This window comes from Geotrypetes seraphini, chromosome 6 (assembly GCF_902459505.1).
Source record: "Geotrypetes seraphini chromosome 6, aGeoSer1.1, whole genome shotgun sequence".
NCBI lineage: Eukaryota > Metazoa > Chordata > Amphibia > Gymnophiona > Dermophiidae > Geotrypetes > Geotrypetes seraphini.
In genome coordinates, this window is record NC_047089.1 from 17,118,519 (window position 1) to 17,133,308 (window position 14,790).

General features: G+C 49.0%; 1 protein-coding gene across 4 annotated transcripts in view; it reads right to left on the minus strand.

The window, feature by feature from the left end:
• The window catches only part of TENM4 (teneurin transmembrane protein 4), a 1,150,563-nt gene that overhangs the window by 50,349 nt on the left and 1,085,424 nt on the right, over positions 1-14,790 (minus strand). For all 4 annotated transcript variants that reach the window (XM_033948175.1, XM_033948174.1, XM_033948172.1 and 1 more), the window contains one exon: positions 11,338-12,215. In XM_033948175.1, the coding sequence (XP_033804066.1) occupies positions 11,338-12,215 (878 nt within the window). The remainder of the gene's footprint in view (positions 1-11,337; positions 12,216-14,790) is intronic.

A 14,790-nucleotide genomic window follows, 5' to 3' on the forward strand; every position in this document is an offset into this window, starting at 1 on the left:
CATAGTACATTGCCACTTGATTGTCCGTGCGGACGAGGACAACCTGATTCTGCAATACGTGAACGAAAGCTCGAAGTGCTAGAAAGATGGCCCGAAGCTCTAGCACGTTGATGTGACACCGACGGTCCTCGGCAGACCACAGGCCCTGCGTGCGAAGACCGTCGAGGTGGGCTCCCCACGCGTACTCCGAGGAGTCTGTGGTCAGAACCTTGCGAAAAGGAGGGGTGAGAAACAGTAGACCCATGGACAGATTTGAAGAGTCTGTCCACCAACGCAGCGATTTCCGCAAAAGCGGAGTCACCGAAATGAGGCGAGACACCGGATCGTACTCCTGACGCCACTGGGAAGCGAGGGTCCACTGAGGAATCCTCAGATGCAGCCTTGCAAACGGAGTGACGTGAACCGTCGATGCCATATGACCGAGCAGCATCATCATGCGCTGGGCCGACACCACCGACAGTTGAGAGACCTGACGGCCCATCCGCACCAAGGCTTCCAACCGTTGGGGCGGGAGGTAGGAGCGCAGGCGCACCGTGTCCAGCACCGCACCTATAAATTGAAGAGACTGAGCCGGGCTCAACTGAGATTTTGGAAAGTTTATCTCGAACCCGAGGCTTTGCAGGAAGGCAATAGACTGTCGGGTCGCTGAGATAACCCCCTCCCTGGTCGGGGCTTTGATGAGCCAATCGTCCAGGTAAGGGAACACATGAAGCCCACGAGACCTCAGGGCTGCCGCAACCACCACCATGCACTTCGTGAAGACTCGTGGGGACGCGGCCAGGCCGAAGGGTAGGACCCTGTACTGGAGGTGTAGGTCCCCCACCTGGAATCGTAAAAATCTTCGGAAGGCGGGGTGCACCGGAACATGGGTATATGCTTCCTTCAAGTCGAGGGAGCACATCCAGTCCCCCTCCTCCAAGAGGGGATATAAAACCGGGAGAGACAGCATTCGAAACTTCTCCCGGACCAGGAATTTGTTGAGCTTCCTGAGGTCCAGTATGGGGCGCAGGTCCCCGGTCTTTTTTGGGACCAAAAAGTAACGGGAGTAAAACCCCGTACCCCGCTGGTCCTTGGGGACCGGTTCGACCGCCCGAAGCACCAATAGGGACCTGGCCTCGGCCAGAAGGGTCGGTAGCTGCGATCGGTTGCAAGAGGCTAGACTTGGGGGATGGTCCGGTGGCGAGGACACAAAGTTGAGCGAGTAGCCCTCGGAGACGATCCGGAGCACCCAAGCGTCTGAGGTTATCTCGGTCCATGCCTCCCGGAAGAACTGAAGACGCCCCCCGATAGGAAGGGATTCCTGTGATTTCGCGGAGGGGAACCCGCCCCGTCCGCTCAGCCCGTCAAAAGGAAGGCGCAGGCTTAGAAGGACCCTGCGCCGGGGCTTGGGTTTGTCCCCCTCTGCCTCTCTGAGACGGACGCCTCGGAGGTGGCCTCGAAAAAGCCGGGGTCGACTTCTGAGGATATCGGCGCGGCGGAGGACGGAAAGGTTTCTGCGGCGGGGGCCTAGGTTTGGGGCGGACCAGGGATGCTAACGAGCGCTCCTGCTCAGACAACCACTTGGTCGCCGCATCTAAGGACTCGTCAAATAACTCGGACCCCACACAAGGCAAGTCTGCAAGACGTTCCTGCAGGTTTGGGTCCATGTCGAGGGTGCGAAGCCAGGCCAGGCGGCGCATGGCCACTGCGAAGGCCGACACCCTCGAAACCAGCTCAAATGCGTCGTACACCGCATGAAATAGGTACAACCGCAATTGAGACAGGTTGGACATAAACTTATCGAATCCTGCCCTTTGGGAGTCCGGTAAGGAGTCTCGATATTGAGGAAGGTCCTTCACCATGCCACGCAAATAGGAGGAAAAGGTGAAGGCATAATTTAGAACCCTGGTGGCCATCAGGGAATTTGAATAGAGGCGACGGCCAAACTTGTCCAGGGTCCGCCCCTCCCTGCCGGGTGGAACCGCCGCAGAAACCCGTGAGGGCTGTGATTTTTTAAGGGCAGACTCCACCAGAAGAGACTGGTGGGAGAGCTGCGCCTTTTCGAACCCCTTAGGGGGCACCGTCCTATACTTCGCTTCCATTTTTGAAGGCACAGACGTGACTGTAAGAGGGTTCGACAAGTTCTTCAACCAGGTCTGTAGAAGGACTCTGTTGAGGGGGAGCCTAGGCACCTCTCTAGGAGGAGTGGGAAGGTCTTGCTCCTCCAAAAATTCTTTGGAATATTGAGAACCGACCATCAGGTCTAACCCCAGGGCTCGGGCCATGTCCTGAACAAAGGATGTAAAAGAGGACGGCCTGGCCGGGGGAGACGGGGTTCTCGACCTCCCCACCGAGGAGAGGGGAGAGGCCTCATGGGAATAATGAGGATCCCTTACTGACCCCGAGTCCCAGGATCCCCTCTCCAAGGCCCTCGAGGGGGAAGGAGAAATTCTCCGCCTCGCAGAAACCTTGGGTGAGGACCCCGGGGTCCGGGGGACACTCTCCCACTTCCTCGGCGAGGCGGCACGGGAAGACTTCCCATGAGGTGAACGGAGGAGCCTCGGATTGTCGAGGCGTAACTCCGACACCTGCAGCGCCTCGCCCCCGAGCGGCGAGGAACGATCGTGCCTCCGAGGCGAGCCCCGCGGCCGCTTAGACTTCCTCGATCGGCGCCCCGTCCGAGGTCGCGTCGAGGGCGAGGCGTCCCGGGAAGACCCCGAGGAGGAGGAGGAAATACGGCGCACTCTGCGCAACTTTTCCTTGGGCCTCACACTCCGCTCAGGCGGCCCCCCCGAGGTCGAGGTCGAGGGCAGGGCCAGGACCGAGGTTAAGGGGGCCACAGTACCCGAGACCGAGGTCACTGAGGCCGGGGCTCCCGAGGTCGAGGGAGCCGAGGCCGGAGCCTCCGAGGCCGAGGGCGCCCCGGCCGAGGTCGAGGCCGCCGGAACTGCAGCCCGCTGCAACACTTCCAGGGCCCCCGACAGCTCCGATGAAATCAGGGCTCGAAGGAGTTCCTGGAAGGCCGGAATCCCCACGAAGGTGGGGAGTTCCGAGTCCGGAGCACACTCCCTGGAGGGCGACCTCGGTCTCGAGTATTCCCTCGGGGTGTGCGAAGTCGAGGTCCGAGGCGGGGCCGGGGTCGACCCACTCGCCTTAGCCGGAGTAGAGGACGGCTTCTTTGCTGAAGGGGATGGAACAGAGGACTTACCCGAAGCTGGTTTTCCTGAAGACGCCTTCGAAGACGAGGGCCGAGGCGAAGCCGAGGCCCCCGAGGACGCCGAGGCCGAGGTCAAGGCCGGGGGCCGAGGCCGAGGCCGACGTCGAGGCCTTGGGCGGCGCGTCCACGGCGAACAATTCCGCCATTCTGGCCTTACGGCGACGGAGGGCTCTGTTTTGAAAAGTCGCACAGCGATCACACGAAGCTGTCGGATGATCCGGCCCAAGACAGACAATGCACCACCGGTGAGGGTCAGTGATGGAAAGTAACCTCTCACACCGGCTGCACTTCTTAAATCCCGTAACAGGACGGGACATCAACGAAAAAGAAGGCCGGGAACGACCGACGTCCCGCGGCCACGGCTGCCGGGAACCCCCGGAGCCTAACGAAAAATAAAATATTTTTTTTTTTTTTTTTTTACGAAAGGAAAAAAGAAAGCAGCACTGCGAATCGATCAAAAATGAAAGAAAACAACGAAACGCGGCAGCTAGAAGGCAATACAACTGGAGCTCAGATCCACAGGGCTTTCTGGCTCCGCGGAAAAAATTGAACTGAGGACCACGAGGTGGGATGCGCCCTCTAGTGGGCGAGAAGGCATGCACGTGCGTGGTGCAGTGTGCAAACTTGAAACTTCTAGCAAGTTTGCTTGAAAAGCTGTCCGCGCTGGGGCTCCGTAGATGACGTCACCCACATGTGAGAATATCATGCCTGCTTGTCCTGGGATAATATGTGGTACGCTACTTCATGTTAAACCTACTTTAGATAAATATAATGTCATGATCTTGACAGGAATAGGGGTTCAACTGATTACTCGTAATTGGAAAAACCATGATAGGATTAATTTTACTTTTTGGTGGGTAACTGTGTGTACTATGTATAAGTATGAAAGAATGATGGCGGAACATTTGAGGACTAATATGTCTTTTAAAGATGTATGGAGTCCTTTAACTAATTTTATTGCATTATAATTAGGGTGATGTTTCTTTCTTTCTTTTTCCATTAGAGTCCTTATACATCCAGGGAGGAGGGAGGGGTGGGGGGGAGGGAAATGTATTTCGAGGAGTTAAATTATTTCATTATAATATTGAAATCATATCCTATGTATTATTGTTTTAATAATTAAGATAAGAAGGGGAGAAAATGATTGTTTAATAATTGTATAGTGTGTTTTTATGCAGTTTGCATGCTTTACCATTTGTATTGCACTATCAAAGTTTAAAAATCAATAAAGATTTACAAAAAAAAAAAAAAGACCTACAAACTGAAACTCAATTCAGAAAAAACCAAATTCTTCCTGGCGAGTCCAAACGACAAAATCAAAGACCCCTCAATCTCCCTGAATGGCCAAGTCTTTCCCATAACAAACTCCTTAAAAATTCTAGGAGTGACTCTTGACCGCAACCTTACCTTCGAAACTCATACCGACCTTCTGGTCAGAAAAGACTTCTCCACCTTATGGAAGCTAAGATCCATCAGAAAGTACCTTGACGCTTCCTCGTTCCGCTTACTTGTGCAATTCTCCATCTTAAGTCTACTCGATTACTGCAATATCATCTACCTGGGATCTTTCAAAAAAACCACTCAAAGATTGCGAATCATCCAAAACTCGGCAATCCAACTGATCTTTGGACTAAAAAAATGGGAACACCTAACTCCCTACTACCAAAAACTTCACTGGCTACCCTTGGAAGCAAGAGTGCAATTCAAGTTCGCCTGTTTCTGTTTCAAATCCATCCTTGGTGAGCCCCCCTATACTTGGCACCCCATTTTATCCTAGACCGCCCATCCAAACACACTCGCAGAACCCACCTGTTTAGTCATCCAACTACAAAGGCCTGCCGCTACAAAAGATATCTAAATAGAACTCTCGTCTTCCAAGCAGGTCAGCTCAATAATTGGCTGGCCGACATTATCTCACGCGCTTCATCCTACCTAAACTTCAGGAAACTACTAAAAACTAATCTATTTACCCGATTTATATCCTAAGACCTCTATGCCCAACCTATGGCCCCTTTTTACCACACCGTGTCCTGTTTACCCTTTTAAACTATATCTTCATCTGCACTTTGTACACCCTCTGTTCTACCTATATGCCTATATTCACTGACTGTACCCCTTTGTTTACCAACATTCTTGGATTGAACCTTTACGCAGACTGTCTTGCCCTTCTTTGTTGTACCTATTTTCTCTGATTGTACCATATTCACTAATTGTCCAGTCCTTCTTCATTGTAAACCGCCTCGAACTACTATGGCTTTGGCGGTATATAAGAAATAAGTTATTATTATTATTATTATTAAATAGAGCCCACCTATAGTCAATCATGGCAACTAAGCTGATCTGAATGCTCCTGGATGGAGAACCTTGCTTTGCAGCACTGGAGACAGGGAGGTTTGTGAAGTGAAACATAGATGGTGCAAAGTACAAGCAGATCCTGGAGCAAAACCTGGTCCAGTCTGCCACAGACCCAAGACTGAAGAGAAGATTCAACCTTCCGGCAGCCCAGTGAATCCTAAGCAACAGTGGAATGGCTGAGCAAGAAAAAAGTGATGTTGTCCTTGAGTGACTCACTGAAAGCTCAGACTTGAAGCCAAAAGAAATCGGCGGCAACACTTTACGACTTCAACTATTGTGGTAAGAAGTCATAACTACATAATTCTGCTGTGTTAAGTTGATACACACAACACTACACTCAATATGTATGCCAAAAAATCCTAAAATAGTAACAACAACGAGGCACAACCAGTCACAACAGGGTTTGGATGGGGGACGCCCAGGGTAAGCTACAATCCTAGCCTGCGAACTCCACTTGAGAATTAAAGGGCGCTCTCAGTGTGAACCATCAGCAATGGGAGCAGAAGCTCCGATACTTCACTTCTGGGTTGAGGCGGGAAGCCTCCACCACCACACCATCATTGAGCCCCCTATGTGTATATAATGAAAAACACCTGCAATAAGGCCCTAAATAAATAATACAATCTAAGCAACCCCGTGAGCAAATCAAACTCAAACGGTGGGATTATAACCTGAGCGACCCCCACACAAACCCTGCCAGCCGAAACCCGCCAAGCTAGAAATAAAGCAATAAAGAACAATATCAACAAATGCTCAAATACAATCACAAATAATACTTATCTGAACCAAACTACCACGAATGAAAACGCCAGGAGCCAAAGTTCAACCACGCTGGTTTCGGGGAGGAGCCCTTCTTCAGGAACCTAGCCCCCGACCAAAAACCAAAAAACAAAGAAAAAATGCAAAAACGCGAAGCGGGACGGCTGGAGGGAGGGGTGTCCGAGCGGGAGAGCACTCACGCCTAAAAAGAGGACCAGGACAACGTCACACACAAACCAACCAATCATACAGGACGCACAACGCGTCAGCAATCACTCACACCGGGGCAGAAAAAAGAAAAAGCCCCACACTGCAGAAAGGGAACAATAAAAACCCGTTCAGTACTAGAAACCCGACAGTGCTGGAAACCACCCAGCGCAGGAGACCTACATGATGACACGGGGCTGTCGTTTGTTCCCACCACTGCCCTAGATCTGTTTACTGCACACAGGGATATGGCACGGTTTGTTCGGGGCCTCCAGATCAAATTGTTTTTTTCCACCCAAGAAGGATCCCGGGATGATTCCCTTTTTAGGGTTAAATCTCACTGGATCCCCCCGGGTCCCATTGATGCTCACATTAAGGTGTTTCGGGACCTGGTTTTACGTGATATTGACCAGCTCCCGAACGCACGTTTTACTCACCATTATGTGAACATCACTAAGGCTCAACGGCTTGCTCTGGAGGCTCTGAAGAACGCCCCTGACTTGGACATTAAACCCGCCGATAAGGGCGGGGCGGTGGTTGTCCAGTCCACTGCCCAATATGGAGCCCAGGTGGCGACTCACATTTCCAACGTTGACTGGTACACTAAATTGGAGAGGGATCCCTCTCCTGGTTTGCGTATGGAAATAGCGACTCTGGTCCAGGGGGCCGTACTGGACAATATTATCACTCAATCCGAAGCCAGATATTTATCCCAACCTCCCAGTCGCAGCCCTCGCTTCTACACGGTACCCAAAATTCATAAAACCCTTTCCAACCCTCCGGGTAGACCGATCGTCTCCCTCCGTGGGACCATTCTTGAGCCCCTGTCCAAAATGGTCGATCATTTTTTGAAACCCAGGGTTGCTCAGGCACGTTCCTTTGTACTTGACACCACCAATTTTTTGAATAAAATTGAGTCCATCCAGGTTCAACACACTGACCTTTTGGTTACCATGGATTTGGAAGCCCTATATTGCAATATCCCTCAGATTGAGGCCTTGAAGATTGTGGAACAACAGTTATCTGGAGGTCCTTTCCATCATCGCATAACCAAGGCTTTTTTGATGCAACTAGCCACTTTGGTTTTACAGCGGAACTTCTTTGAAGTACGAGGGGAGTTTTATCTGCAGACTCACGGGGTAGCCATGGGGACGGCCATGGCCCCCAGTGTGGCCAACCTCTACGTTACGAATTTTGAAGAGCAGCTGTTATATCCATCTATGTGGATGTCGGATATTGGCACGTGGCTCCGGTACATCGATGATGTGTTCCTGGTTTGGACAGGCACCAAGGCCAGATTTGATGAATTCCTTACCTGGCTGAACACTCTTGATAGACACCTGAAGTTCACCGCTACGGTGGATGGAGCCAGGGTCACTTATTTGGACACCATGGTCAGCAAGTCTGGTGGGCGTTTGGTTACAACGGTCTTTCGGAAAGTCACCGATCGTACCTCATATTTACACTACACCAGCTGTCATCCAGCTAGGCTGCGTCAATCGTTGCCCGTGGGGCAATTTCTTAGGATCCGCCGAATTTGCTCCTCCTTGGGGGAGTTTAGGATCCAGGCCAAGTTGCTATCGCAGCGCTTTAGGGCACGCGGCTATCCAGATTGGACCATCAAGAGAGCTTACCGCAGAGCGCGTTATGCCAATCCTGAGCTACTGCAGGCTCCTGCCATCAGGCCGCCCATGGAACAGCAGGTGTGTGTTATTTCATTTTCCGACCAAGCCCACCAGGTAGCCGGCATTGTGAGAAAGCATTGGCATGTTTTGGATCACCATGCCATTTTCAATCAGGCTCCTTGCATAGCTTTCTCCCGTCCTAAAAATTTGAAGGAATTGTTATCCACTAAAAGCCGAGCAGTCACCGGGGGCAGGCACGGTCCGTGCGGCCATTGTGATATGTGTGCGTCTTCTCTATCTATCTCTCAATGGCAACACCCCCGGACTCAGCGCACTTACCATCTTAGATCCCAAACGTCCTGTGATTCTGCTTGGGTGGTATATATCATCATCTGTCCTTGCGCGTTACATTATGTGGGGCGCACAAGCAGAAGGATTAGAATAAGACTACAGGAACACAGGAGTCGCATCAGAACGGCATCTTCATCTGCCCCTCTGGTGCCTCATTGTTTGGAAGCTGGCCATCAGTTTACCGATTTGGTGTGGTTTGTGCTTGAGCAAATTCCCTGGGATTTCAGGGGGGACAAACAATTTCATTTAAACCTCAGAGAACAATATTGGATTTTCCAACTTCAAGCTGCTTCTCCCCACGGTCTGAACGAAAGTGTGGAATGGAACACCATCATATAGGGTTCCATTCTATTTGTTCTGGGTACCGTGTCATCATGTAGGTCTCCTGCGCTGGGTGGTTTCCAGCACTGTCGGGTTTCTAGTACTGAACGGGTTTTTATTGTTCCCTTTCTGCAGTGTGGGGCTTTTTCTTTTTTCTTTTTTCTGCCCCGGTGTGAGTGATTGCTGACGCGTTGTGCGTCCTGTATGATTGGTTGGTTTGTGTGTGACGTTGTCCTGGTCCTCTTTTTAGGCGTGAGTGCTCTCCCGCTCGGACACCCCTCCCTCCAGCCGTCCCGCTTCGCGTTTTTGCATTTTTTCTTTGTTTTTTGGTCGGGGGCTAGGTTCCTGAAGAAGGGCTCCTCCCCGAAACCAGCGTGGTTGAACTTTGGCTCCTGGCGTTTTCATTCGTGGTAGTTTGGTTCAGATAAGTATTATTTGTGATTGTATTTGAGCATTTGTTGATATTGTTCTTTATTGCTTTATTTCTAGCTTGGCGGGTTTCGGCTGGCAGGGTTTGTGTGGGGGTCGCTCAGGTTATAATCCCACCGTTTGAGTTTGATTTGCTCACGGGGTTGCTTAGATTGTATTATTTATTTAGGGCCTTATTGCAGGTGTTTTTCATTATATACACATAGGGGGCTCAATGATGGTGTGGTGGTGGAGGCTTCCCGCCTCAACCCAGAAGTGAAGTATCGGAGCTTCTGCTCCCATTGCTGATGGTTCACACTGAGAGCGCCCTTTAATTCTCAAGTGGAGTTCGCAGGCTAGGATTGTAGCTTACCCTGGGCGTCCCCCATCCAAACCCTGTTGTGACTGGTTGTGCCTCGTTGTTGTTACTGTGTTAAGTTGATAGGCATGGGGCATCTTTAATGACATCTAGATGCCCAAATTCTACTATGGGATACAAGCGTAGCTTGGTCTCAGAGCATTTAATATTTATACACCTGCAGTTGCATCAGCCATACTTCTGGTACAATTTTGGTTATGGAAATGCATCAGTTTCATGAAATTCTTCAAGAAATTCCTGCAAACGACTTAATGCCGCTAGTTCCTTCCCACTTCCCAATACCACTCCCTAATACCGTCCCGATTCTTCAAAGCAACCTCATCTACTCCGTTATCTCCCCTAGAAATGACCAGATATCTTCTTCACGTAATACCTTTTTTTGCAATTCTTTTGTAATCCGCCTTGAACCGCAAGGCAGTGGCGGAATAGATATCTCTAATGTAATGTAAATGGGAGCCCTGTCCGTGTCTCATCCCTATGTACTGCCCCTTTGCCACTTAAGCGAGACCTTGTAAAATAAGTGCCCTGTTGGCATATGCATGTGTGCATATAATGCGACACCTTCACCCACACAAAGGGCATGAAATAGGTGCTCAGATTATAAGGCCGTCCTTTTAGTCCACTCATGGTTTTATTCAACCATGAGTAAGGTTTTATCCGTACTCATGGCTGCTATTGTTGCAAAAAGGAGATTTCCACCGAGTCAAGGGGTGGAATGACCTCTGCAATCAAACCTTTTGGGATATTTCTATAATTGTTCTTTCATGCCGCATTTCGAATCTGTACTCTTTTTGACAGCAGATTGTTGAAAATGCTCAGCGATGCAAAGTCTTCGGCACAGCAGTGCCTTCTGTGGTCAGGCACTACCTAGCAAATCTTTCGAAAAAGATGAAAGACTTTCTTGTTTTCTGCTATTTCAGATTAGGTTTTTCGAATTAACATACTGTGCAAATTATTAATGTAAACCAGTGGTTCCCAACCCTGTCCTGGAGGACCACCAGGCCAATCGGGTTTTTCAGGCTAGCCCTAATGAATATGCACGGAGCAGATTTGCATGCCTGCCACGTCCATTATATGCAAATCTCTCTCATGCATATTCATTAGGGCTAGCCTGAAAACCCGATTGGCCTGGTGGTCCTCCAGGACAGGGTTGGGAACCAACGATGTAAACCACATCGAGCCCTCTTTTGCAGGAATGACGCGGTATATAAAACGAAGGATTAGATTAGATTAGGTTGTGCACAAAGAAATCAGGGGGTCCTCTTCAGCTAAAGATCACACTCAGTCTACTCCCCCCCTTAAGCCCACCTCTCTCCTATCTCCCCTGTCTATCTTCTCCCTAAATTTCAGTATAGTCCTCTCTTAGTCTATACTCTGACAAATTGTATCTAAACTCAAATAACTTGTACTTAAACCAAACTACTTATTCTTAAACTCTGCTCTTAATTTGCTGTATACTCCCTGTATTTAAATTATGTATGTAAATCTCATATGTCCAAACACTTAAACCTATTGTACTTCTTATATGTCTAATTACTCTCCATTGTGTATGTTCACTTGTAGACCGTTCTGAGCTACTGGGAGGATGGGATAAAAATCTAAATAAATAAATAAATAAAGTTAAGAAATGCTTGGCATTTTCCCATACGAGATGTTTTTTTTCATGCCTCTCATACAGCACAATATAAATATAGAATAAAAAAACAGGAACGGATCAGCATTATAATAATACCTACTCATAAAATGTTGTCCATCCATTCTCATTGGTCTTGGTTGCAAGAAGACCAGAATTTCCATGGTAGGTCATCATGCCCATCTCATGGCCTTGGGTCGTCACACTCTTCAGAGCACTGTTCGTGCCAATCGTTACCCAGTACAACTGACCATCTGGCACCACTAACCAGAGCGGCATTCCTGTGGAATCCCTCCGTACATTCAATGTGTTACCATTGTTATCTGTGATAAGTGTTATATCTCCGTCTCCACTATACGTAAAATTGTAAAGGTAATCGCCAGTCGTAAGACTCTGGGTGAAAAGATGTCTTCCACTCGTATCAAATAAGTACAGCTCCTGATCTACTGGAGAAGAAACTTCGTACAAGTTCTGTGCGTTGAGAAATGGTTTGTTTTCCCGAATGAATCGGATACGAATATTTCCAAGGTCAGCAACATATAGTTCGCCATCTGCACATACAGCGAGAGACGAAGGCGCGTTTAGCTTCGCATCTTTTGCATATCCGTCGTCACCGGCAAAGCATTCACAGTTGGCGTCGTTTTTGCAGTCGCAGCCGCTCGGCGCTCCTGCGACGAGTGAAATTTCTCCATTGGTGGTGACTTGCCTGATGCGGTTGATCTTTTTCTCATCTGTTTCAGCAATGTACAAAATTCCATTGTGAGAGACGGCCAGGGCAGTGGCCGCCTCCAGGGTGGCATGGACTGCCACTTTGCTAAGAAGGAAGTGGTCAATGCCTGGCACTTGGCAGTGCATGGGTCTTCCGACCACAATGCGGACTTGGTGGTTTTCAGAGATCTGCAACACGACATTATTGTCAAGCACAAAGAGGGAATTATCCATGGGGTTGACTGCTAGGTCTGTGGGCCATTCCAGACGAACCTAAAAACGAAAGAGAGAATGTTTAGAAAGCCTAATTTGTAACATTTGACTGGTTTTTAAAAGCAAGTACCGCATTAGAATGAAAATCAATGTACAGTAGTACCTTGGATTACGAGCATAATCCGTTCCTGGAGCATGCTCGTAATCCAAAATGCTCGTTTATCAAAGCGAGTTTCCCCATAGGAAATAATGGAAACTCGCTTTGATGCGTTCCTCCCCCCCCCCCGAGAACCGGCATTGCTCCCCTCGAAGGCCCCCCCCTGCGATCCGGCACCCCCCCTGCCTCGAACCGGCACCCCCCCCCGCCACGATCCGACCCCCCCCCCCGCCACGATTGGGCACCCCCCCGACACGATCCGACATCCCTCCAACACAATTGGGCACCCCCCCCCGCTGCTTCTTACCCTCATCTGGGCACTCTAGAAGATCGGACTCCTCGTCTGCTGGGCCTTGAGCATCTGAGCATGCTCAAGGCCTGCAAGTTCACATTCACGTTCAGAACGTGAACTCGCAGGCCTTGAGCATGCTCAGATGCTCAAGGCCCAGCAGACAAGGGCCGATCTTCAAGAGTGCCCAGATGAGGGTAAGAAGCGGCTGGGGGGGTGTCGGATCGTGTCGGGGGGGTGCCCAATCGTGGCGGGGGGGGGGGTGCCCAATCGTGTCGGAGGGGGGGGGTCGGATCGTGGCGGGGGGGGGTGCCGGTTCGAGGCAGAGGGGGTGCCGGATCGCAGGGGGGGGGTCTGGATTGCGGGGGGGTGCTCGTAAATCGAGCCATGCTCGGTTTCCGAGGCACCAATTTTGCAAATGTTTTGCTCATCTTGCAAAACACTCGCAAACCGGTGCACTCGTAAACCACTGTATATTGTTCTGACCAACTGAATAGTCTCTTGCTATAGAATTATTTATTATATATCTCAATCTACATCCTGAAAAAAATTGTTTTACTGAACTACCAAGAATTTTATGTTTTACTTATTTTGTCCCATCAGTAGGGCACTCAGATCAACACAACAACATTTATTAACTATTCCTTCTTTTAAAATAATAGGGACCAGGAGATCTACCATTTTCTCGGTCATAGCATCCCAGCTTTGGAACAATTTACCACTATATCTTCGTAATGAACCTTCCTTAGAAAAATTCAAGCGCTTCTTAAAAAGCTTTCTGTATAAGGACGCATCCAAAACATAGACAGCAAAACTCACCAGTTACTAAACCTTTAGACCTTTATCAATCTTACGAGTAGGTCGCCATCAATCTTTCGAGCAGGTCGCCAAATTATTCTTTTATTTATTTATTTTTTTAATGTGTTCCCACCATATGTGTTCTCCCCTAAATGTTTCTTTTCTTTCTTTAAAGATTGTAGTTCATCCCTCTTGCCTTTTGTACCGGTTTGTATCAGAACGTATAGAATTTGTATCCAATGTCTTGTCTTGTCCTCCCCTTTTTTTAACAAATTGTTATACGCATTGAAATATATGATATTGCGTAGATAACAAATCGTAATAAACTTTGAAACTTGAATGAGAGAAGGGAGAAAACAGTAATGAAAAAATACAGCTGAAGGAAAAGGGAGACAAAGATGAAGAGGGGACAGGTTTAGAACAAACGCTAGGAAGTTCTTTTTCACCCAGAGAGTGGTGGATACATGGAACGCGCTTCCGGAGGCTGTGATAGGCCGAAGCACGTTGCAGGGCTTCAAAGAAGGTTTGGATAGGTTCCTAGAGGACAAAGGGATTGAGGGGTACAGATAGGAGTAGAGGAAGGTTATAGGGATAGGATTGAGAGGCAATTTATAGGAATAGTCGGGACCACTGATCAAGCAAATGGGCCTGATGGGCCGCCGCGGGAGCGGACCACTGGCCGAGATGGACCTCTGGTCTGCCTCAGTGGAGGCAACTTCTTATGTTCTTATGTTCATATCCAAAATTTTAAAAAAGGAAATGGAATGCTTTGAATTTACAAATGTGAACAAATCCACTAGATAAGAAGTTAGAATAGCAGGCAGAGAATGAGGGACATTAGGATTCAGATTTTGCTGACGCTCCCTTGAATCTAGGGCAAGTCGCTTCACCTCCCATTTGCTCTGGTACAAACTTAAGAGCTCATTTGCTAGCATGAGTTACTGCATGTACATATGTGTTCTCGGGGTATACCAATTAGAGAATGCCAGGGGGACAAATTTTTCCCCGACCCCCGCGAGAACTCATTTTTCCATCCCGTCCTGGTGAGTTCTTTCCTGTCTCTGCCCCATTCCTGGAATGGGGGACGAGACAGGGATAGCGACAAAACTCACGGGGACGGGATGGGGAAATGGGAGTTCCTGCGGGGATAGGGACAAATTTGTCCCCGCGTTATTCTCTAAACTGTACCACTCTAGAGATCAAAATGTAGTAAAAGTGAGCCGATAATAATAACAACTTTATTCTTCTATACCGCCACAATCGTGCGACTTCTAGGCGGTTCACGTCGAAGAGAGCGGGACAAACAGCGAGTTACAATATGCAGATAAGACGGTGAAATTGCAGTATGCAGAATCTTAAAAATGCAGCGAATTACAATATCTAATCTAATC